The sequence below is a fragment of the Myotis myotis genome, unplaced genomic scaffold, assembly GCF_014108235.1.
Source record: "Myotis myotis isolate mMyoMyo1 unplaced genomic scaffold, mMyoMyo1.p scaffold_m19_p_63, whole genome shotgun sequence".
Taxonomy (NCBI): domain Eukaryota; kingdom Metazoa; phylum Chordata; class Mammalia; order Chiroptera; family Vespertilionidae; genus Myotis; species Myotis myotis.
The window spans coordinates 187,644-210,820 of NW_023416372.1; the positions used below are offsets into that span (position 1 = coordinate 187,644).

Here is a 23,177-nt window from a genome sequence, read left to right on the forward strand (position 1 = left end):
GGAGGGGACCTTGAGACAGAGAAGTAAAAGAAGTGAGGAGGTTAATCTCTTTCCACCCCCTCCCCAACCCCAGGACTTGTATGCATGCATATAAGCACAACCCATGGACACAAGACACGGGGGTGGGGGGTGAGGGGATGGGGAGGGCATGTTCCAGGGGGTAGGGGAGGCTGGGGTAAGGCCAATGGGGGAAAAAAGGAGATATATGTACTACTATGTGTAATACTTTAAAGAATTTTAAAAATAAATAAAAGGCACATGGAGAAAAAAAGAAGTGAGGAGGGGACCCTGCAGATGCCTGAGGCAGAGAGCAGACAGCAGGGCTTGGCCCGTTCCCCCGCCTCCCCTAGTAGCCCGGGACTCGCCGCGCGCCTTCCCACCCCCAACCCCCGTCTGGTGCGCCCCCCTCACCCTCCCTCACCCGGTCCCCTCCGCGCTGCCTCCCCGCTCTCCTCTTAGGTCCCTCCCCCCGCCCCTCCTGCGGCCTCCCGCGGTACCCTCCTCCGCGTCCCCCTTAGTCCCCCCGTTCCCTGTCCCCCAGCCACCTCCACCCGCTCCCGGTCCCTCGGGCTCCCACCGCTGAAACAGACCCCGCCCCTCCCCCGGACTCGACCAATGGGCAGTTGGGGTCGCGCGGTGGGCGGAGCCGTCACGTCCTCGCCCCTCGGCCGGCCCTCGGCCAATGGGGAGCTGGGTAGGACCGCTGGGCGGGCGCGTGGGTGGGGCCGGGAGGCCAGGGCGCCCCCGACCCGGCGGGCGCTGGGTAGGGCGCAGAGCCGGGACTGTGCGGCCGGTCGGCTCGGCTCTTCTGCGGGACTCCGCGCGCGAACCCGACCAGCATGGCGGTGGAAGAAGAGGGACTCCGGGTCTTCCAGAGCGTGAAGATCAAGATCGGTGAGCGTCCGGGAGCCGGCGGGGCAGCGGGGTCTTCGCGGGTCTCGCGGTCGGCGCCCCCAGATCTCGGATCCGCCCCTGGAGATGCGCGCTCCCCCGAGGCCCCCTCCTTACCCCCCGGGGACTGCTGGTCCGCGGGCCGCGCCCCTCCCCCGTCGTGGGCGCCAGCGGTCAGTTGGCTGTGCCCCCAGGACGGCCCCCTCCTCACCTCCCCCAGGACGGCCGGTCCGCCAGCCGCGGCCCCCTCCCCACCTCTCCCGGAGGTCGGTGACTGGGCCGAGCCAGGCCCGGCGGCTTCGGGAACTCAGCTTCCCGAGCCCCGCTGCGCCGCGAGCGGCCCCAAGTCCCTTGAGGTGCAGTGCCGGGAGTGGGGTCGCCTGCACGGACGGGGTGGTGCGCTGCAGGACGCGGGTCCGTTCTCTCTAAGCGTGTGTGCCTGTGTGTGCGCCTGTGTGTGCGCTTAAATACGTGCGCGCGTGTGGAGACTCTGGATGCGTGCATTTCAGGTGTCAAATCCACCCATCTCAGGGTTCAGCATCTCCTCGGCTGCTGCACCCAGAAACTTCCTTTTCTGTGAACGTGTTGGCTCTTCCTCATGTTCCCCCAGGGCCAGGGCCCGGGTTGGGCTGTTGACCGGTGCCCGTGTGCGCACACCTCTGTGTGGGTGTGTTTTTGTGTGCACATGTGCCCGTGTGCACACGTCTGTGCCGGGGACTGCGTGTTTGTGTGTGCATATGTCTGCCTGTGAATGTGTGGAGCAATCTCTGGTCCCGGGCTCCCTCAGGGCAGGGAGCCACCCCTCCCCCACCTTCCATTGAGAACTGGCGGAGGGAGCTGTTGGCCAGGCCCTGTCACCCAGGCCAGGAGGATTCTGCCTTTCTCACTGGACTCAAGAACTGGGGGAGGGAAATGAAATGCAGATTCTGGAGGGGGCTGGAGGGCTATATCTGGATTTCCTGGGTTTATCTGGAGAGATTTGTGTGTTTTTTTTCCCCAGTTCTGTTTTATCTTGGGAGGGTGATGAGCAAGTCCCCCCCTCCATCCCCTCACCCCCCCAAAAAACAACACAAAAAACCCAGCAAGATCTATGCCTGGAATTACTGTTAGACGTTAATGCCATGAAAGTGCCGGGTGAGAGGACAGTTCATGTTGGAGAGGGCTTCTGAGGACCCAGCATGTCGTCACGCTCAGGGTCCTTCCTGCCTGCTGACCTCCCTGTCGCTGGGAGTGCTCCACATTCCCATCTCTTCCCCCGTGAAACAGGGCCACTGGGAACCGCGCCAGGCACCTAGTGACTGCTGAAGTGTCAGTTGCTGATGACATTTGATGCTGCCTGAGGAATTCCAGCTACCCCAAATCAGCATGTTGTTTCCTGTCTGCTTTATTTTGGTTTATGGATCATTGCTGAGGCGCTGTTGGTTTTTGGCTCAGAAGCACTGCAGATAGCATGTGGCAGCACTTCAGCCCGGGGAGTCAGCCTGGAGAGGGCTGCTCTTGTTTACTTGGTTCAAGTCTGCTGCACTCTCACACTGAGAGATTCAACACTGAACGCCACCCAAAGCGGGGGCAGGGGAAAGTGCCTCTGTTAGGGTTCCCTCAGCCAAGAGCCCTCGCTCATTGCCTGGGTCCAGTGCGTTTCGTGGTGGACCCCCGAGGATTTGAGGTGCTTCCTTGGAAAATCAAGGGGAGAAGATAGGGGCATTGAAGTGTGGGTGTGGTGGTGGGGAGTGTGCCAGCTTCTGGGTGCAGTAGACAGGAATGGGTCTGGGGACTGTGTGGTCCAGGGCCCAGCACAGCAAGCCGGCCTCAGACTCTGCTCAAGGAGGGCTCTGGAATGGCGGTCTATTAAGTAGAGAGCATTGATTTCTTTCCAGGATAGCATAGTGCGTGAAGCAAGAGGGCGAGGAGACACTCAAAGGTCCAGGGGAGGCAGCCCCACTGCCTGTCAAGTGCACACTCCTGGGAGGGTTCTGGACCCCAGCATGGAGGGGCCTGTGTGGAAGAAGGGGGTTAGACGACACTTTTTGGTGGTCTCTCTTGTGTGCTGCACTTTAAACAAGCGAGAGAAACACCCAGCTCAGCTGAGGATTAGTGCAGTGACGGGAACATCTGCCATCTCTAACCCCACATGGGGAATGGGTATTGTCAGAGCCTCTGGATCCCCCACCCCCATGTTTGGGAGCTATAGCAGTGAGGCAGAAACGCCTGTGCAGCAGCCCTCCAACTTCCTGCACATGGTTCCAGCTCCGAGAAGCCCCTGTGTTCTCTCCTTCCTGAGGAGGGTCCTTGCCTATAGGGCTGGGCTACAGGAGGGTGACATCTGTGTCTCACCTTTGTAGCTGCGGGCATGCAGAGAGTCAGGGCCTACACACAGAACAGGCAGGGCCTCCTTCTGTGTCTGGGCACAGAAACGGACGAGACTGTGCCGCTGAGTTAGAGCCTGGGCTGGGCTGGGCTGGGCTGGGCTGGAGACCCGGAAGGTGAAGTGTGGGTGGGCTGGTTTGGGGCAGTCTCCTTTAACTTGTGGGAAAGCCGTTAGTAGAGCAGGATGATGATGATCCCGAGGTGGGTGGTGTGCCGATTTCTTTCCCTAGTCCTCTATTTGTGGCCAGTCTCGGCTCTGACTGGCCTGCATGATGAGGGACGCTGGAGTTGATTTGGAGGAGGGGCAGATGTGCATGAGACACCGCACACACCGTCACATGCATGCTCGCCTCTCCTTCTTTGGAGAGACACTGGCCGAGCTGTCCATTCATCTCTGAGCCTTGTTTCCAGGCTAGCTGGCTGCATGCCCGTGTCTGCTGTTGGCTTGCTGGATGACCCGGGGCAAGTGTCCTCCCCTTTCATAGCCTTATTTTTCCATTTGCAAAATGCAGGCTCTTATTGTCTACTGCATCCGGTGGGAGCTTACAAGACCGCGTTGTTCAGCCTTGCATTAACGCCTGCCTGCCTCACTCCCAGAAAAAGGCAAAATGAAAAATTCTCCCTAAAGTTATACCAGTAAGAGCAATATCACTACTGTTGCTAAGAAAAAAGACAGAACACTTTGGAGGGGATGAAGAGGTGTTTTTTGTTTGTTTGTTTTTTACGTGTAAGAGTTTGGCCTTTAGTCCTGAAATCATTTTGGAAAGGGTGATGGTAACTTGGTCTCATTGAAAGGCTAAAGTTGGGGGAAATGGAAAGAGTCTTTTTTTCCCTCTTCCCTTTTCTTTTTCCTTCCACCTTTTGCAAATGAGATAATACATAAGAAAGTACCGAATACAAGTGAGATGTTTTTATGTAACTATTTGGAGTCCTTGTCTTGAACATGTTGTTTTCCCCATGTAAGTCTTGCGGTATTATCCTGGATAGCTCTTCAGGACACTTAAAAATCTTAAACACTGTCTGTCTCTGGTGCCGGTTATTAACTGTTTTTACACCAGCGTCTCTTGTCTTGTAAACTGGACGCACTTCCTATGGGCTGACCGCTTTGAGGAAGTGTGTTCTGACTTTCCATGAGTCAGGACTTCAGCGCTGAAAGGGAAGCAGCTAGAAGATTTCTAGACTCTGGTTGGGGAAGAACCCACGCGAGATCACTTCTGCTGGGCAGCATTGTTTGGGACCCAATGCTCCTTTCTTTAAGCATTTGCTCGATAGCCTCACTTCCCAAGGATATGTTCCTTTTCCATAATAGTTACTACTCATTTTGAAGTGTCATCTTGATAAATGTGTTCACTTAAGAGCAACAGACAATGGTGTTTCTTTCAAGCCCGCCCCCCTCCCCCCAGTCCCCCGCAAAAATAAAAAAGCATAGCCTTGCACTTCAGAGTGAGGAAAGCCCGCCTGCTCTGTTAATGGTTTTCCGCATCCGTCTGAGGGTGCCGTTTGGATCTGTTCGGTGTGTTAACGGCTGTGTCCCATGGGAGGCTGAGCTCCGCCTGGTTCCTTGCGGCAGGCCTTCCTCTGACCCTGTATCTCCCCTCCTTCTCCTTGGATCCGGCTGCACCTCGCTTGCTCACTGGGCTCAGAGCAAGCTCTCATGTTCCTTCTCTGTCAGATTAGGGCTTGTCCGCCAAGAAGGGCGATGGCAGTCTGGGTCCAGCACAAGCACGTCGGAACTGGCCGTTCCTCCCATTCAGCAAAACGTGGCCCTGCTTGCGGGCCTGCCCCAGCCTCTGCCTTCCCTCCACCGAGTGGCAAATGTAATCCCACCAGGAGCCGGGGGTCCCTTAGGCAGGGCAGGGCGCTGAATGAGAGGAGAGCAGGGAACTGTGGCGAGGGTCCCTAGCTTGTGCCTCCCTTGGCCACTCAGCTGTGAGGAGGGGAGATGGCGCAAAGACTCAGACCACAGGGGTTGGGACCTCAGGGTTCTAGGTGCGCTCCGCTAAAAGTGTGATATGTAACCCGATTTCCTCCATGGGAAACAGTAGTGTGACCCTCACAGGTTCCTATGATATGGATCAGATGAGGTGGTGATCCTGTTTACTAAGTTAAGGTAGTTATTGTTAGTTGTAGTGGCTTCACAGGTCGAAGAAAAATTGTGTTCTCAGTTAGAGAAAACCTTTTGTGAATTTGAGTGATGTCAGTGACATTAGTTGTGTGTGTGTGTGTGTGTGTGTGTGTGTGTGTGTGTGTGACAGTGTAAAAAGAGGCTGTGCTGGCCACACGTGGTTCTTGGCATCAGGGATTTTATATTCTCCTGAGCTTTTTGATGCTAAAATTAACCTGGATATTCTATTAACCGAGATCAGCTAGCTGCCTGTGCTATTTTTAACCCCTAAGGACTAATGTGCAGAATGGGACTGTGCTTGGGGAGCAGCTGGGCTCAGGGCCAAGGGTGATTTCAGCCTGTGGCTCCAGGTTTTGCCTGGGAAGGGGGTGGGTTTGCTGTGCGTGCGTGCGGGGGTGGAGAGGGATGCAGACTTCAAGTGTCTAGCTTGTGTGTATTATCTCACTGTAATTCAAATTCTCACAACTCCAGGACACTTGCTTCCAGGAAGGGGGACTTCTAGAACTTAAATAACTTGCCCAAAGTCACCCAGCCTATAAGAGCGGAACTGGGATTTGAACCCACTTTTGTGTTATGCCAGCGTTCTTGTTCTCCTCACCACTTAATACTATCTGTCTTTTCTTTGTCCATGATCTTGGGTTTGAATGGTGGTGGTGGTGGTGGTGGTAGTGGTGGTTGGAGGTGGAGATAGTGAAGGGCTGGGAAACTTTGCGGCAAGTGCTGGCCCGGTTGCTCTGAGGCACTGACCAGGGGTCGCCGGGGTAGGAGTCCGAGAGGAGAGAAATTGTGAAGATTTGATCTTGAACAGAATGCAGAAATCCAGAGATGGTTCTTCGAGAAGGGCTGCCCCCCTCCCCCATACAACCCCCAAGGCACTGGGCAGGTGAGCCTGAGGCAGCCTTGTAGATGGGTCACCTGGCTGCAATATAGCATTTGGTAGAAAACGTTTAGATTTGCTTCTCTGAAGCTAATGAGGCATTTGAGTGTATAAACACGCCCACCTTCCTGAAGGTACTTGGGGAGAAGACTGGTGCAGCATGTCTTAGTCTTAAAACGAATACATGTTTAGAAGGAGATGGATGTATTCGCTGGGAAGAACCAGAAGTGGTAGCTGCTAAGGCCTGAGATGCGAGGTTTGCAAGTCGCACTTAAGTGAGTGAAGATGGTCGGGCTTCTGTGTTCACAGGTGGAGCTTGCAGGCCGCTGTGGGGACCACAGCCCCGGGAGCCAGCGCTGGAGAGGGTGGAGGGTGTAGCTAACCACAAAGACTGAGTCACGGCTATGTTTTCTCGCTAACTCTGTGTCTTCAGACAAATCCAAGTTCTCTCTGCCTCAGTTTCTTCGTCAAAGTGGAGAGTAAGACCTTCTGGGGGAGCTTAATGAGCTTGCGATACTTCCACTGCTCTGCTCTTTATTGACAGGTGTTACCAGTGTGATTTGAAGCCCCAATTTGAAGCTATTTGTTATGTTAACCTTGCAGCAAATTAGAGTTCCCACTAAACAGATAGGACAGCTGCACTTTGTGCCGATAGCAGGTGGGCGAGGTCAGGCATCAGGGGGAACGCAGCCTTGAACCTACCATTACAAGTTTGGAGGAGGGAGACATTGTGTGACATAGAGCCGGGCAGTGGACGCAGCTTTGGGGGACAGCAGTGGTTGGCTGGAGCGGCCAGTGAGGCGTGTGGATAGGCCTCTGGCCTCGGAGTGGGTAGAGTGGAGCACTCAGATGGGCCTTGTGGGGACTTGAATGTCGAGTCCTGCAGCTGCTGGTCACTCCTGGAGAGTCCAAGGTGAGAGAGCAGATGTAAGATCATGGCATTGGCAGGGTCGGGTGGGGGAGGTGAGGGAAGTGAGGGCGCATCCTCACTGGTTGTCTAGTTTTCTGCATCCTGATGTCAGGGTGGGGGTCTGTACTCCGCAAAGGAAAGGAGGAGCTCACAGCGTGACGGAATGCTCTAACCTTGACTGGTAGGTAGAGATGTACAGGAATGCTCATGGCAGCAGCACTACAGTCAGGGTTAAATGAACACATAGCAAAAGTGAAAACAAAGTGTATGCCAATTGGAAGGGTGCTTCCACAGCGTGGAATATTATGCAGCTTTCAGAGGAATGAGTGAGAGCCCGGCCAGGCCATATGACGTGCAGGAAGTTCCATGGGGTATGACTAGAAAGGAAAGCAAAATACAGACAGTCTATGTCCGATCGTCCCCTTAAAGAGCAGTAAAAGCCAGGTAAACAAGTGCAGACGTGGAAATCAAGACCTGCACAAGCCGGTCAGTCGGACGCCTGTGGTGGGGAGTGTGGAAAGTCTTCGGAAGGAAGAGGGAAGCAAGTAAGAAATTAAAGGTCTGTTTTGAAAAAGCAAGGGCATGACTCTCCTGCACGGATATGAAATTCTGTATCTAGATAAGTAAATAGAGACTTTAAAAACACAACAACTTTAAAAATGGATAGAACCATGTTCTGTAGAGGAACCAAGGCCCAGAAGAGAAAATGATTTACCTGGATTATAGAAGGCTCGCTCTGTACAGGGAGAGTGTGAGAGAGACAGCAGTAGGGCTGCCGCCGGAGTGCAGAAATGAGTGACTAGCCAGCTGGAGCACAGTGGAGGCTGCTGGAGCGGAGGGGCCAGGATTGGCTCATGAGAGGGGCCTCGGACCAGCTCCGACACGCCGAGCGGGTTTGGCGCCCCGGCTGCTGTGTTCAGAAAACTCAGACACGGGTGAAAGGGAACTTAAAGGCACGTCATCCGCAGCAGATGGCCCGGTGTTTCCTTGAAGTGTGAGGCAGCTTCCAAAATGAACAGTTAACACATTTAAACTTTGGTATAAATGCAAGTCCCGTGATCATCCTTGGAAATAAGGAGATGAGTGTCTCCCAGTTCCTGGCTCCTCAGCTCTCTCCATGGGCCGGAACCCAGGAAGTGGTTTTCACATGCGGGAACCTACCCAGGGATCAGAGTGTCTGGGGAGCTTTTGGTTTGAGTGTGTGTGTGTGTGTGTGTGTGTGTTTTAATCCCTGCTGGAAATGATGGATCATCAAGATGATCGTGGGATCAGAGATAGTGATTCCTTGCTCTTGGAGTGTCGGCAAATGCTAGGCGTGTTTCTGCATGCAGGGCTGGATTCCCCAGGGCCGCAGCTCCCTCTCCTGAAAGTTGGCATTGTTAGTTTCAGTTTTCGAGTAAGTTTGAGCCCCACATTGGGGACAGTTCGCCTCCCGGGATAAGCCCGTGGTTGGTAAATGCTGCATCTCAACATGTAAAACATGTTGTTACGGTCAGTGTCTCCCAGGAGGGCTGGAGGGAGGCTGGGAGCCACGCTCAGGGTTACACAGGACATCGGGACCTTTTCTAGACACAGAGCACTGTGCCCTTCACTCCGAGTCAGCCAAGGAATGTGTTTTCCTCTCACATTGCTTCTGTTCCTGTGACCTGAAAATTTCCCAAATGTAGAGAATTCTTCTATCTTGGCCCCCAGTTGCCAGCAGGATACAATCCAAAGGTCAAGTCCTCCTGTCGGGCGGCGGTGCTCTCCTAACCAGGTGACTGCATCCCCCTGCGCACTGGACGCCGCTGTGCTTCCTGCTCAGCAGCCGAGTGCACCAGGACCAGGACCAAGTCACCAGGCCTTTCCTGAGGACCCTCTTCCCCTTTGCCCGCCTCTGGGACAGACAGGATTCTGGGATTGGGCTTGGGCTTCTGGCTTCTTGGGGACACTGAACAGAGTTAAGGGTGCTAATTATTCGTGTATCTCTCTTGTGAGCCTTGTTTTTGGACTCATAGTTTTGTAAGGCGCCACACGGGTCCAGTTAGGTGTGATCTGTGTGCAGGCCACTTGAGTCAGGGCCAGTTTCCTCCTTCCTTGTCATGATAAGAAGCCACACAGAGTAACCTCCAGTGCTCCTCACACAGCCAAGCCCGTGAAATGGTTGAGGATGCTACATCTGCCCCCAAATCTTCTCTTTAGCTTTGTTTTATGTTGTTTTTCTCTTTTGAGGATAAAGATTTCATTTTCTTTTTAGCTCTTGTAGTTTCTCCTTTGGGTTCTAAATCCATTCCTGGGAGTTACCAGAACAGCCGGTTTGTTTGATTTTGTGTATGCTGTCCATTTTCACAGATCAGGCCTGGCTCCGGGAGCCACGGACCTGCCGAGGGATGCAAAGACGGCTCCTGTAGGACGTTGTACTGATTCTGTGCAGGGAGGCTCCCGAGGTCACACAGCAAGTGCGTTTATGACAGCCTACGTTGTCCTGTGATGAACTTGCAGTTACCCAGGTGCTCCTGTGGTTAGTAAGGCGCAGCCTGCTTGGGTGTGTATCAAATCACTTCCTCAAACAGAGAGCTGATTTCCCACCCGAGGCCTTCTCCTTCTCAGTGAATCTTCAAATGGGCATTTATGGGACTCACTGAGGTCCTCGAGAGGCCACGACAGCTGGGGGCTTGCAGCCTGCTGACCCACTTCCCAGTTGAGTGTCTTGAGTTGCCTCAAATGCCTGAGCCACTTCTGAGACCTACAGACGGAGGCTCTGTAGCAAGGCAGATCGGGGGGGAGGCTGGGGGAGTGGGGCAGTTAAACTTGGGCATACAGGAGGGGGCTTCAGCCCCAGGCCTCCATGCCTCTGGGCATCTGCTTATGTTGGCCCAGCTAAATTGGGGCTTTCCAAGGCTGGGGTCAGACTGTGGTACAGAGCTATCAGCAGAGATCCAGGAAAAAGAACTGTTCCGGAAACTCCTTCAATGTGCAGACCCCAGGGGACCTGACCAAACTGGCTTCTTGTTAGATGTCTGCGTAGGATGCTGTGATGGGCTGGCTTTCCCATGGCTTTGGGCTGGGGGCTGGGATGGGGAATTCCAGATTACTAGGGACTGGGCTGCCTTTTCCGGAGGCTATGCTGTCGGACAGCCATAAATGGTTTTTAACTTAGGATCAAACAATTGGCTAGTTTCAAGTGCGGTAAATTCTGCTTATATCATGCTCACATGGCAAACACACACCACACTCCCTAAGCCCCGAACAACTTCTGGACATAAACACAGAAACATATGGGCACAATACATGGGCACATGTGCACACACATGCAACTATGTTTACATATAAACATGTGACACAGACAAACATGATTCTCTCTCAGTGTTGATGTTTCTATTTCTCTCTCCCTCTATCCTCTTCTCTGAAATCAATATGTGTGTGTGTGTGTATGTGTATGTAGACATACAGTATACACACACACACACACACACACACACACACACACACACAATGGATCTTGTTTCTCAAGCAAACCTTAATCTTGTTTTGTCTTCCAGACACAGTGGAGGCTGCAGAGACACTGCGGTCGTCACATGGCTCATGCAGTCTGATCCCAGGGGGTCTGTGGGTGTGTGTTTGGGGACACATGCAGTCTGAGAGCCCCGAGGGCTGCTTGCTGAGGCCCCCACCGCTTGCCCTGGGGCCTCACTGCTGGGACACCTGCCTTTCCACTTTCTATGGCTTGAGAGCTTTTACTACAATTGTTTTTGGTTTTTTAATATTTTGTATTTGTATCAGAAACCTTTAACTCTTTAGGCCCCCAACCTGGGGGTTTTCTTATAGTTTTTCCCCTGTTTCTGGCCTGTTCTCTCAGTTGACTGTAGTCAGGTGGGAGCTCCCAGTCTTCCACCAGCTCTGAGGTCCCTGGGCTGGGCTCTGCCACTCAGGAGAATATACTGGAATTCAAGTGAGAGAGATGTTAGTCTAGGGGACACATGAAAAAGAAACCATTGCAAACACTGGTACTTGAGTTGTAATCATTTAGAAGTGAGCAGTGTCCCACCTCGCCTCATGGAAGTCTGCTCCCTGCAGGGGAACCGGAGCGTGTCTGGTGTCAGTAAGGGGAAGGTGATCCCTGGACGATTCTGTAGTTTTTGATGGGAAGTTCCGTCCACCTGTTAACTTGGGGCAGAGTCAGAGGGTGTTTGTATCTGGCTCTTGCTTCATACCAGGTACAAACCCCAAGGACTAACCAGCTTGCTTCTGTGAGAGCCCCTAGCTTGGCAGCCCAAGCCAACACCTCCCTGGAAGGGGGATGGCCTGGCCTGGTGGGAGTCCCTCTGAGCTGGGTGGGCTACAGATGGCGCGATTGTCCCCTTGCAGTTGTACTTCCACGGTGATGACGTCCTAACAAATCATGGGAGGTGATGGTCAGACCTCAGCAGCTTCCTGAGCACCCCCAGCTGGCTCCATCCATCTGGAATCTGCGGCATTCCTTTCTCTGTTCATCATTTCCTGCCCCGTTCAGCTCTGCATCAAGTATTTGGAGAAAGGGTTTTAGCATTTGGACCCAAGAATGTGTTTATTCACGTCCTGACTGGAAATAAAGGGTCGCGTGGGAAGAAAGAAACCACTTGTCATTATGTTTTTGCTCAGGACCTTGGTTTTCTGTTGATTTTCTTTACTAAAGTATATTCCGGTGTTCTCTTCGGGGAAGCCTTTCTCTCTCTACCTTATGCCCTTCCAGGGCAAGCAGACTGTCTAGTTCAGGAGCCGAGGGGAGTGGTCAGGAGGCATGAGGAGGGAGCAGGCTGGGTGTCTTGTCCTTCGGATTAGATTGGTCTTTTATTTCTTTTTCATTTGATGATGATTCACTGTAATATAGAACTAACAATTTAGTTCTGTATTTTTCCTTTTTTCTCTCGGAACACTGGAGAGGTGGTACTACCCAATCCTGCCCTTCTGTGCACTGCCGCCTCCTCTGCCCCAGTCAGCTTTCCTGTTGGTAACTGCACTAGAATCCGCCAGATTTGTGAATATAAGAATGAAGTTTTATTTAAAATATTTTTAGTTGATTTTTTTTTTTTTTTGAGAGAGAGAACGGAAGGGAAGGGAGAGAGAGAGAGAAACATTAATGTGAGAGCGAAACATGGATCAGCTGCCTCCTGCACGCCCCCTTCCAGGGTTTGAGCCTGCAACCCAGGCATTTGTCCTATGGGAAGTCAAGCCAGAAACCTTCTGGTGAATGGGACTATACTGAACCAACTGAGCCACACTGGGCCATGGCAAGAAAGTTGTTGTTTAAAGGTAGGCTATATCTGCTGATTCTCGATAACGAGGGCCAGGCAACGGCAAACCGGGTCTCTAATCCGTCATGGATTGATGGATGGTTGCCTGAGCACGTGGCTCTCTAAAGCCCTGCCTCTTGCTTTAGAACGTAGTCCAGACTTTAGTATCACCATGGCCTCAAAATGGGGCTGGCACTGTTTATCAAATACAGTATTTCAGAACTATTTGTGACACTTCCATATGCATCTGATCTGGGAAGTATTGTGGGGTATATATATGTGTGTATATATATATATATATATATATATACATATATATATATATATATATATATGGATTTTGTGTGTTAAGACTGGGGGTGGACCAGGATGGGGTACCATTCAGAAGTCAGTGTAAGATAGATGACTTTTTGGGGTCACTCTAATAAGCAATTACAAGAGCTTTTAATTTGACTTGAGGCATTAGCCACAAATACTAGTTGTTCTCCTCCCACTCTAAAGCACTCATGGGTTGCTTAGGTGGCAGTTCCAAAACACACAGGCTGACTACTAGCCGAAGTCAGCCCAGGGGGATCTGATGTGCGCCACCTATGTGTTTCATGTAGTTGGGTCCATGGAGCCATAAACTGAGGATTTCACAAGATGCAAAGAAAACATAGGCCTTGCCTTCCAAGATGTTAGAGACTAAAGGATAAACAAGACAGACTTATTGACACAGTCACGTGTGTATGGGATTAATAACTGGAAAATTTTCAGGTCTTGGGGAGGTCAGCTCCCCTTTGTGCTAAGGTAAACTGAGACGGGTCTAAGCTGCTCTTCCTATTCTTCCAGAAACAGATACCTAGGTGTACAAACACATGCATGCATGCCTGTGCATGTGCACACACATGTACACACACTGCATTCAATGTATTTTCCAAACCAGCGAATTCTCAGAAATAACAGAAACTATATATGCAGAATTAGTTTTCATTATATACAGTGGCCTCATTGAGTAAGAGCAGAACTTTAATCATTAGAAAGAAATAAACGTTAACTCGGTGTTTTACCTCTTTTAAAGATTCATCTATCGGTAAGTGTAGTTGATCAGTTCTGGAGATGGTGCGTTGACAAGCGACTGTCAGTGTTTCCCATTTTCTTAGAGGGAGATAACAATGGTCTGTCTTGCAACAGAGGCTTCTTAGGTTCCTTGAAATGTGCCATTTTCCTTGGAAAGCAGAAATAGGGAAGACTAGGAATGGGACATAGAGATTAACAGGAGTGCAGGACAGGACATTATTTGCACTGTTTCTTATGTTTATGTTTATATGTGTGCTTCAGAGTTGCAAACCACATTCAGGTAAAATAGGGCCCATTGGACATGGGATGGGGGTGGGGGGTAGGCCTGGCACACTTGGTCCATCAGGTTGCCTTCCAAGGGGACCCCAGGATGTGGCCAACTTGACTGTAGGATGCTTCTGAGCCTGTGTGTTCTCTTCTTAGAGAGCATCATGCTACTTCTTGAAGCATCTGGTTATGACTTAAAAGTGAAATGTTAACCAAGAAGCATAGTCGCACATATAAATGCAGTTTTGTAGGAATAAATATTGTCTGTAGCAACATACTAACTAGGAGGCTGTGTTTTTCCCCCAAAATGCAGTGGAAGTAGGGTGTAGGAGGTGTTTTTCACTTCTGGGCTAGTTAGAAAGCATTTAGTTAAAAAAAAAATCCATACAAGGCTGCACATGTTATGGAAAAAACTGGAAAACAGCGGGCCACGCCACTCCATTTGATTCTATGGACTTCAGGTGACAATTGAAGTTACTTAGCATGTTGTTTTGAATTCTGTAACTTTTTTTTCTGGATCATTCTATGGTTTTTATCTCTGTGGCACAAGGCTCTCATGACAGGAAGTGGGTATTAGTGAATCAATTAACTATTTTAAAAACTGTAGGAAGTTATCTTGTGATGAGCCTGCACTTACGAGCTTGCAGGCGCCACCCAAACACAGGCACCAAAGCACAAAGCATTGCTTTTGTGTGCTGGGTGGGGGTATGATTGCTCTAACCCTTGGCTGCTCTTCTTGGATCCTGTGGGCCTGGTCATTGAGGCACTATATTCATGTGCTAACTATGCCCAAGAGATACTAGAGAAAGCTGTTGCTTCTCTCACAGAGGGACAAGGCTGTCACTACTGTGTCTCTGGATGCAAGTTTGAGTTGCAGATTACCCCACAGCAAGGGAAGCCCTCAGTGGGCCAGAGGTTTTTGTAAGTGGGTAGGCCTTGCCCTGTGCCCCCTGCAGCAGTGACCTCTCCATCAGGCGGGGCTGCGGCCTGGGGTGCTTTCTGCACAAGGTGTCATCCGAGCAATAGAATCACATCATTAATCTGCGGGGTTCATTAATCTGCGGAGTTCATTGGGAGTTCTGGATCATTTCATCCGTGAGTTAGAGAGTCTGCCTTCTCCGTACACGTGGAAATGGGGCTGCTGAGAAATCAACACCAAACAAGTTGTGGAGGGAGTATGTTTAATCTACTCTCAGGTTTATACGAAAAACTTGCCCAAATTTTATTAGCATAAGAGTAAACAAAGATTAGGGAAGGATGAAGAAAACCAAGTTGCTTTTATCAGGAAAAATTAAATACATAATAATACTCCACTCATTTTGGCCTGTGCAGTTTAAAGACCAGCCAAGAATAAGGTATGTTGTGTTGTTTTTAAGGGTAGAATGGGGGTCCTGGCCCATTTTGCACCATTTAGCAAGTGAACAGCTAGGTTTCGTGGCTGGGCCGCACGCCTGCCAGAGTCGGAAATGCCCACTTCTCTGGCCCCTTCTGGTGAGGAGCGATTGCTGATCACTTCTCATTGCCTTCCTCCCACCCCGCACTCCCCTTCCATGTGCAAGGCCGAGATGACCCAGAGTCCTTTCCAAGATAGTTTTGGACCCAAGTTTAATAAAGGAAACCCCAGGAAATCCAGAATAGAAAGTTAGCACATGAGGGAGGAAATTCATTTTCAGCTCTGCAGATAAATTTGTGGTTTGGCTTTCTAATATCGCAGCGGACTCAGCTCGCGGAGGGAGCGAAGGTCGGGTGGCCCCAGCACCAGGCACCGTGACTGCTTGCATTGTAAGCGATCTATAATGGTTTGTGGAATAAAATTGTGGGTATTGCGCAAACTAACAAATCTGTAGTATAAACTGTTTCACAATTATGAAATTTAGGTAACAAAGGCTACCAATCTAGTTTTCTCATTAGCATGTTTCTCTCTTTTTTAGAAGTTTGTCAAAAGCAACTTGGTTATTGCTGGTGGGCTTAGCAGGGATCTGCATTATATTTCAAATCTACTTTTTTGACATTTCTTTTGTTTCTTATCACCGTTCTATTCTGCAGTCACAGGTAACGAACGCACTGTCTGTCAAAGTGACATGTCAGGTTGCTGTCACTGAATGCTAGGAGGATGCAGGGGCTGTGCAGGGAAGACCCAAGCCAAGACTGCTGGGTCAGAGTGCCTGCTGGGCTGGGGCCTGGCCCTGGGGCGTGGGGCTGGGTCTCTGAAACCCCTGGTGCCCTATGTGGGCCGGTCCTAGGAAGGAGGTGATGTCCATGAATGAGCAGGACCAGTGAATAGCAGTGGAGCAGGGAAAGGGTGCCTGGAGTTGTGGGCTCCTGACCGACGCAGGGTTGCTTATGTGGGCTGTCCCAGGTCCACTCCCTGCCCCTTCCATAGTCAGGAGAGGTTTCCCAGCACCTCCCTCTCTCAGATCCTGGTCAGCCTCCTCCAGGAGCGCCTAGCTCTCTCCTCTGATCTTAGTGCTCCTGGCCCAGCTCCCCTCTCAATGCCCCTTGTTCTGTGCCCCCAGCTCCCTGCCCTACATCGCCCAGCCACCCCCTTCCTGTACCTTTGCAAGTCCCCCGTCCCTCCACCCCATTCCCCTTCTGAGGGGCATGGCCTCCTTCCTGCTGAGGTTTCTCTTTGAAACCCTTTGCTCTGAGAGCTCAGCCTGAGGCTGGGCTGCCTTCGGGAGAGGAGGCTGCTGGGTCCACCTGGAGGTGGGCTAGCAGGGGACCCCTGTGACAGAAAGAGCTGGCATGCCCACCATCCCTTCCTGGAATTCTTCCCCTCAAGTGTGGTCCCCACACCAACAGCTGCAGCACCTGGGCACTTGTTTGATGTGCAGATGTCCAGGCCCCACCCCAGACCTAAATAAGCAGTAACTCTGGGCAGGGCCTGGCAGTCCTTATTTCCAGGGGTTCCCAATGCAGCAAAAGTCGGAGGGCCCCTGGGCTCAAGCCGCTGTTCCCTCACCGCTGAGCTGAGAACACCACAGCTCTTTCTGCCCTGTCACCAGTGGAAAGTGCTCCTCATCTGACGTTTCTGGGCGAAAATCCTGCTGCTGCTGCCAGGTTCCAGCTCCCGTGGGAGATGGAGGAGCTGGCCCAGCCCAGCTACCGCCGCTCAGGGAAGGAGCCCCTCACCGGGAACCCTCTCTGGGTGCCATGCCAACACCCATGAGCAGTCGACGGAAGGTTTTGTTCCCTTCTCTCTATTCGCTGTCACCAAATTGGTCTGATTACACACCAGCATTTCCCACACAGACTGTCCGATGCGCTCAGTCTTAGGTGCCGGTGCGGCGTATGGGGCCCAGAGTTAATAGGACAGGGCGGGACATGGTGCCACGTACCCGACCACACAAAAGGGCTTCTCCACTTCTGTTTCGTCCACTCAGGCACCCACTCTCCCACCTAGTCTTTGGAATTAAAGGTTAGGGTGCGATCTGTACCAACAGCATACATGGGAGATATTTTAAGTTGATCATGTCCTGGTTGGGATTGCTGCTGCCGTGCCTTGTTACCCCAACCACAATGTAGGATTTGACGCGCCCCTCGAAGTCCCGGCTTTGCTTAAATTGCAGGCAGGGAGAACCCTAATTACTGACCTTGGAGGGAGGTTTACATGCTCTGTTATTACATTTGAGGTTTTTTGAACAGCCTGTGTGGGTAGAGGCTATTTTGGAAAGAAAGACTGTCACACATGTCGTTGAAAACACCGAGCCTTTTCATGGGTGTTGTGGAGCGGCGGGGCTCTGCGTGGGAGCGTGGGCGTGGGAAATGAGGCTTCTTTCCTAAAGACACCACCCCTTCGAAGCTTGTCTAGAGCTCACTTGTGGCATCAGCAACTTGCTGTTCTATGTGGTAGTTTTAATTGTTTTGCCTGAGCAGCCCTGAGTGATGATGCAGGTCAGCCTGACCTCTTTTGCAGGATCTCACAATGGAAGAGTTGGTACAGTCCCGCCTTCAGGGTCTCAGCGCCAGAATCCCTCCCATCAGCCTCAGTGGCTGATCAGGTTTTCAGGGTGGATTCATGGTTCTCAAAACAAGCATCAACCAGGGGTCAGCTTGTTATTTTCAGAGGAGTGTGTCCCTGTGCAGTGAGGCCCTATCCTGGACCCCTCAGGGGCATGTGGGGCTAAATGCCTGAGTGCATGTGCCACACACTGTGCCAGGCGAAGGCTAATGCTGCCGGCCCTGACAGCCTGGCTGCCTGCCTTGTAGTGAGATTCACACAGACACTTGGGGTGTTCCTGTGCAGAATGTGTTGCAGTAACCCTTAGCTCAGAGAGGAGTCCCTGGGGGCCGGTGCCCGTCTCTGTGTCTCCCTAACCCAGAGGGAAAGCCCTCAGGCTGGGTGCACATCACAGTCCCTTGGGAGCTTTAAAACACCACCAGTGCCTGGTCCACCCACTGAGGACCTGATTCCATGGGTCTGGACTGGGCGTTCACAAACTTTCCATGCCCACCCCCACAGCCTGGGGTGGGGGGATCTAATTTTTGCCAGGATTGAGAAGAAGAGGAGCAAGATCAGTGAGGAATACAGCGGGGTTCAGGGTCTTCTGCTGTGTCACCCACTCCTTCTCTCCCCTCATGTTTCTGCTGTAAAGAGTCTCTGGCCCAAATGTTCTTCACTCTCATCCTCTGAGCATTGCCAGCAACTGCTGGCTTTGAGTCTTTCAGATGCCTTGTGTGTGTGTGTGTGTATGTGTGTGTGTGTGTGTGTGTGTGTGTGTGTATGTGTTTATAAGAGTAAACATTTTCACTGAAGAAGATATTTGGGGAATACAGAAAAGCAAAAGCAAAGTTAGAATATGAAAATGTGTAATTCCACACAGATGCCTTTTGCACGTCTAAACCCCAGACACGCCCTTTGCGCAGGAGAGACTGGACTATTAGTATGTCTGTGAGTGGCTAAGACACGGCACATTTATGAGGCACCTGCTGCAGGGAAGCTCTGAGTGCTAACATCCTATGTGGGTCCAAAGCCGTCAGTCCTATACTTAAGCTTAGAGATCCCCCCCCTTTGTCAAAGGGCACCTCTCCCTCCCTGGCACATGGAGCCTTCTCAGTCTCTGCCTTGGAGCCTGGAGCCAGAGGCCTGATGGCAGTATTTAGAGATTTGAGGGTCTGGCCTCAGCTTCATACGTGATTGTGCAAGACCTTCGTGCAATGTTACGAGGACAGGTTGAAAGCCAGTTGGTCCCGGGTTCACTTTTAGCTTTGACCTTGACGAGTTGTGTGCTTTGAGAGAACAGGAACTTAGCCCCTCAGCCTGGAATTCACACAGCTAATCTCCTTGGGAGAAGATTGAACAGAATTGGGGATGTCAAGTGCCCGTGGTATGCACCACATAAATGCTGGTGGATTTTATCCTCACGTTCTTGAACGGTCATTGGTTTGGGATTATCTAAACGTGACTGGAGTGTGCCCTGGAGTTGAGCTTCAGAACTGATGTTGGGGCTGACGTTGGAGATGAGAGGAGGCTGTGAACAGGCCCCACGTGCTTGGATGGGGCTCTGCTGTGGATGCGGAAGAACCGCACAAAGCGGTGACCAAGTTAGACATGTGAAGGGAATGAAGGCAGAGACGCTCAGTGCTGTTTATGCTTTTCTCAAGATGAGACCACAGGGCCAGAGGTCTGGCCTGAAATGAGGCCAGATGAATGTCCCGTGACTGAGATGAGGCTCTGAGAACTTGTCCGTCAGGCCTGGCTCTGCACTGCCTCTTGTCCGACCAGAAGGATCGACGGTTTCTCAAGAGAGTTTCCCTTGGGGAACTCGTGGGCCCTAGATCCTGTGAAGGTTGTAAGCCAGTGGAGGTGGGCACTGCTTCTGGCTCTGCATGGCTTTGCCCTAACCCACCACGAAGCCCCTTGCCCATTGCAGCTCCAGTGGCCTCCTTCTCCTTTGCTCTAAATTGAATGAGGTGACGTCTACATCTGCTGCCTGTTCTGTTATTCTGATACACCTCTCTGTGTTAGATTGAATATTCACTATGATAATTTAGTGGAGCCAGAAATTTATGGAAAGACAATGATTTACTATGGAGATATTTGGGGACAGTGCAGAGTAACTCCAGCTGAATAGCTATTATTGTGATTCGGGGAAATCATTGACACATCTCTCCTCGGATCCCAGCCCCAGAGCTAGGTTGTATCTCTGGCCTCTAAAGTCACTTTGATCATGTATGGTCAGCAGGTCTTACTCCCTGTTGTGTTCTAGCACCAAGAAAGTTATGCGGTGAAGACAGCCATTGGTCCCTGATGCTAACCTCAATGACATCAGTGTTTTAAACTCTCGAGGGGGTTGTTGACTGCTACCTAGCGAGTGTGCCAGCACCATGCTAAGCATGTCATAGGCAGTCTTATCCCTATTTTACTGATGGGGAAACCGAGGCTTAGTGAGAGTCTCATACCAGATCTGAGATAACAGTGGGGAGGGCAGCTTGGCTGAATGCTGGCCATCAGCATAAGCCTCTGGTTTGGAGAGAACCATGCTTGGCTCCATTCTGGAAAGCTCAGCGGTAATTTGAGCCCCTCTCAGCTGGCCCCACAGTTCATTCTCCCGTTGCAGGGCCCTCCTCTTATCCTGGTGGCTTTGAGCTTCCCGGGAGGATTGGGATGTGGGTGGTGGTGGGCCAGGACACCCTTTCAGATGGGAGTGGAGCTGCCACATGAACCTCCTGGAGAAGTTTGGCCTCCTGCCCGGGTCATGGTGATGTCCAGGCTGTGAGTGGCACAGCTCCAGCTCATGTGGGAGGAGGAGCTCAGGCCTGGAGGGGCACAGACGTGGGTGTGCAAAGAAACAGTGTTGCACACTTTGTCCTGATGTGAGATGCTCACATTGAAAGAGCAGGTTGTGAGGTTGGAAAGTTAAACCCATAGAATCATGTTACATGAAAGCAGGACACCAAATGTACGTCTGCTGACCACCAGTGTGTAAAAAGTATCACAAAAGCATACAGGCTACCAGGGGCTGCGCTAGGGCCATGGGCTTATGTGTGAACTTTCCTCCTTTTTTTGAATTTCTGATGTTCCAAGCAGTTATTGTATGACACACACACAGAAACACACACAAGTGGTTAGCTGTTTCCTGTTTCTAATTCATGCCACCGTGCAAAACGTCTGGAACATTCCCTCTGCCCTTGTGCCTTCACCTTCCCTGACCCCTACCCACTTTGTCCCCACCTCCTGTGGCTTGACCTCCATCTCTCTGCCTCCTGGTCCACTTGTCTCAGGCCATGCAGGGCCTGCCCACTTCATCAGGGTTCTGGTGGGGAGAGGCCGACAGGAGGTTTCGGTGGCACAGAGTACTTTAATGTCTTAGACATCATTGTAGGAAATAGGATTGGGGATTTTCTATGAACTCAGTTTATTTTAATTCATGGAAAATTGTGAATTGGCCCTTGAATCCGTACAAGCCGTCTAGACCAGCCAGTGGCTCAGATTCCGGGAGCTAAAAATAGATAGAAGTGGTAGGGAAAGGGAACGCCTTCCTGGAGGAGAAATCTCTAGACGGAGCTGAAGTGAGCAAGTTTCCGCAGGTAAGATGGCAGCTCCCAACTCCGACAGCTGGCCGGGGAGCAGGCAGCTCAGGGTGAGCTAGCGCTTTCCTTAGTTCCGAGTTTTAGTCAAGCAGCTGTGGTGTACTGTGAGAGGTCTGTGGACAGTTTTCATTTAAATGGCAGTAAATTAAAGAATAAATGTGGAATTTTCAATGTTTATTAGCTGTAGCTACACTTTAAGCCTGAAAAAATTATTCAGAAGGTAAAAGCACTAGGTGCCTGCTTTGTATATATGTTAGTGTGGAAATAGGATCATAACTTGGAGACTAACAAAAGTGATAGAATTGTTAAATAGGTGTTTCATATATATATATCTACATAATATTTTAATATATGTGGTCAACTTTTAAAAACGTTAAGCAGGATATACTTAGATTTCTAATAGACAAACTATATAATAGAGAATACAGAAGTAAATGAAAATATATATTGGAACCTAATTTGTTATAAAGATGGCATTTTGTTTTAGTTCACTGGGGGAAGGAGTGGTATATTTGATAAATGGAGTTGTCTTAATTGACTGCCTTGAAAAAATTATATCCGAACTCACACCATATAAAACAAACTCATACAGAGTAAAGGTTACAGTGTAAAAAAATAAAAAACAAAAATATCAGGACCATTTTGGAGAATACTATGAATAACCTCTGGAACAGGGGAGAACTTCCTAACTAATTACTAAGCTAAAAAGCTGAAGAGGAAAAGATGACAGAGTTGGTTACATAAGAATTTAAAATCTCTGTATGGAAAAGACACTAAATGACAAATGGCACACCTGAAGGAAATGTCTGTGACACCCATTCATGACCCATCTGCTCACAGTAGACCTGGGCGCTCACACGCTGGGACAGACCTATGGTCCAGAGGCACACGGGCTGGGAAGTGACAGACGAGAAAACGCAGGTCGTCCCCAAGGCCAATCTCTGGACAACGGGCCAGGCACCGACGGACCAGCACCACCAGCACAATCCCAACAGTATCACCAGCCTCCTGGAAGTCAGCCTTACACACTGCAGAAGAAAGGATATAAAAGCGGCTGCCAGGTGGCTCTCGACAACCAGCGCGAATGTCCGGGATGGATCTGTATCCCGGACTGGCAAGGGCATCCCAAGGTCAGCCCACCCGGAGGTCTGATCGTGTCCTGACCCCCTTCACCCCCTTGGGACCCTACCTGTGCACGAATTCATGCACCGGGCCTCTAGTGGGTATATATTTCTTTTGTAATTAAAAACATTTAAAAATGGATAAAGAAACAAATAGCATTTCTTTATACAACTCTTAATTTTACACATAGAGATTTCTAAAAGGGACTATGCATATCGTTCAGTTACTATGGATTACCAGTATGTACCTACTGTGTGCCCAGATATGGGGAAAGGTGAGCCCACCTGGGTGAGGGGACGACAGTGCATAGAGCAGAATGTGTCACAATTTGGACCCCACATCCTGGCTCAGTGTTGCCAAAGGCTTTCTCTGTTAGAATCTCCCATTGCTGAACATTTAATTTTTTTCTCCTTTTTGGTTAACATAAGTATTGTTATAATAAACATTATTCTTCATAAATCTTTGTTTTATGGACTATTTCCCTAAGAGACCTAGGTATTGACTTATTCATGGTTTTTAAACAAATATTATTAAAAGATGGAGAAATGGCAACTTTGGAAGTCACAGGCAGGCCTAAGGGGAGGACAGGAGCAGCCTGGAGGGCGGCGGGCGTGTCTTTCCCTTTTCCTGTACACCTGTGACTGGTAACAAAATGTAGGTGCCACACCATCGGCTGCAGGTGTGGAAGGTGCATTTCTGTTTTGTCAGCCTTTACCCCTTCCTTGATGTGGTGTATCTTTTCAGGGAGGTGGGAGCCAGGTGGGAGGGGTCTTT

The 23,177-nt window shown here is 50.7% G+C and overlaps 1 protein-coding gene across 1 annotated transcript in view; it reads left to right on the forward strand.

The window, feature by feature from the left end:
- The first annotated feature begins 733 nt into the window (after positions 1-733).
- The window catches only part of RASA3 (RAS p21 protein activator 3), a 114,302-nt gene continuing 91,858 nt past the window's right edge, over positions 734-23,177 (forward strand). The window contains exon 1 of the mRNA XM_036315882.1: positions 734-894. Coding sequence (XP_036171775.1) covers positions 840-894 — 55 coding nt within the window. The 5' untranslated portion in view covers positions 734-839. The remainder of the gene's footprint in view (positions 895-23,177) is intronic.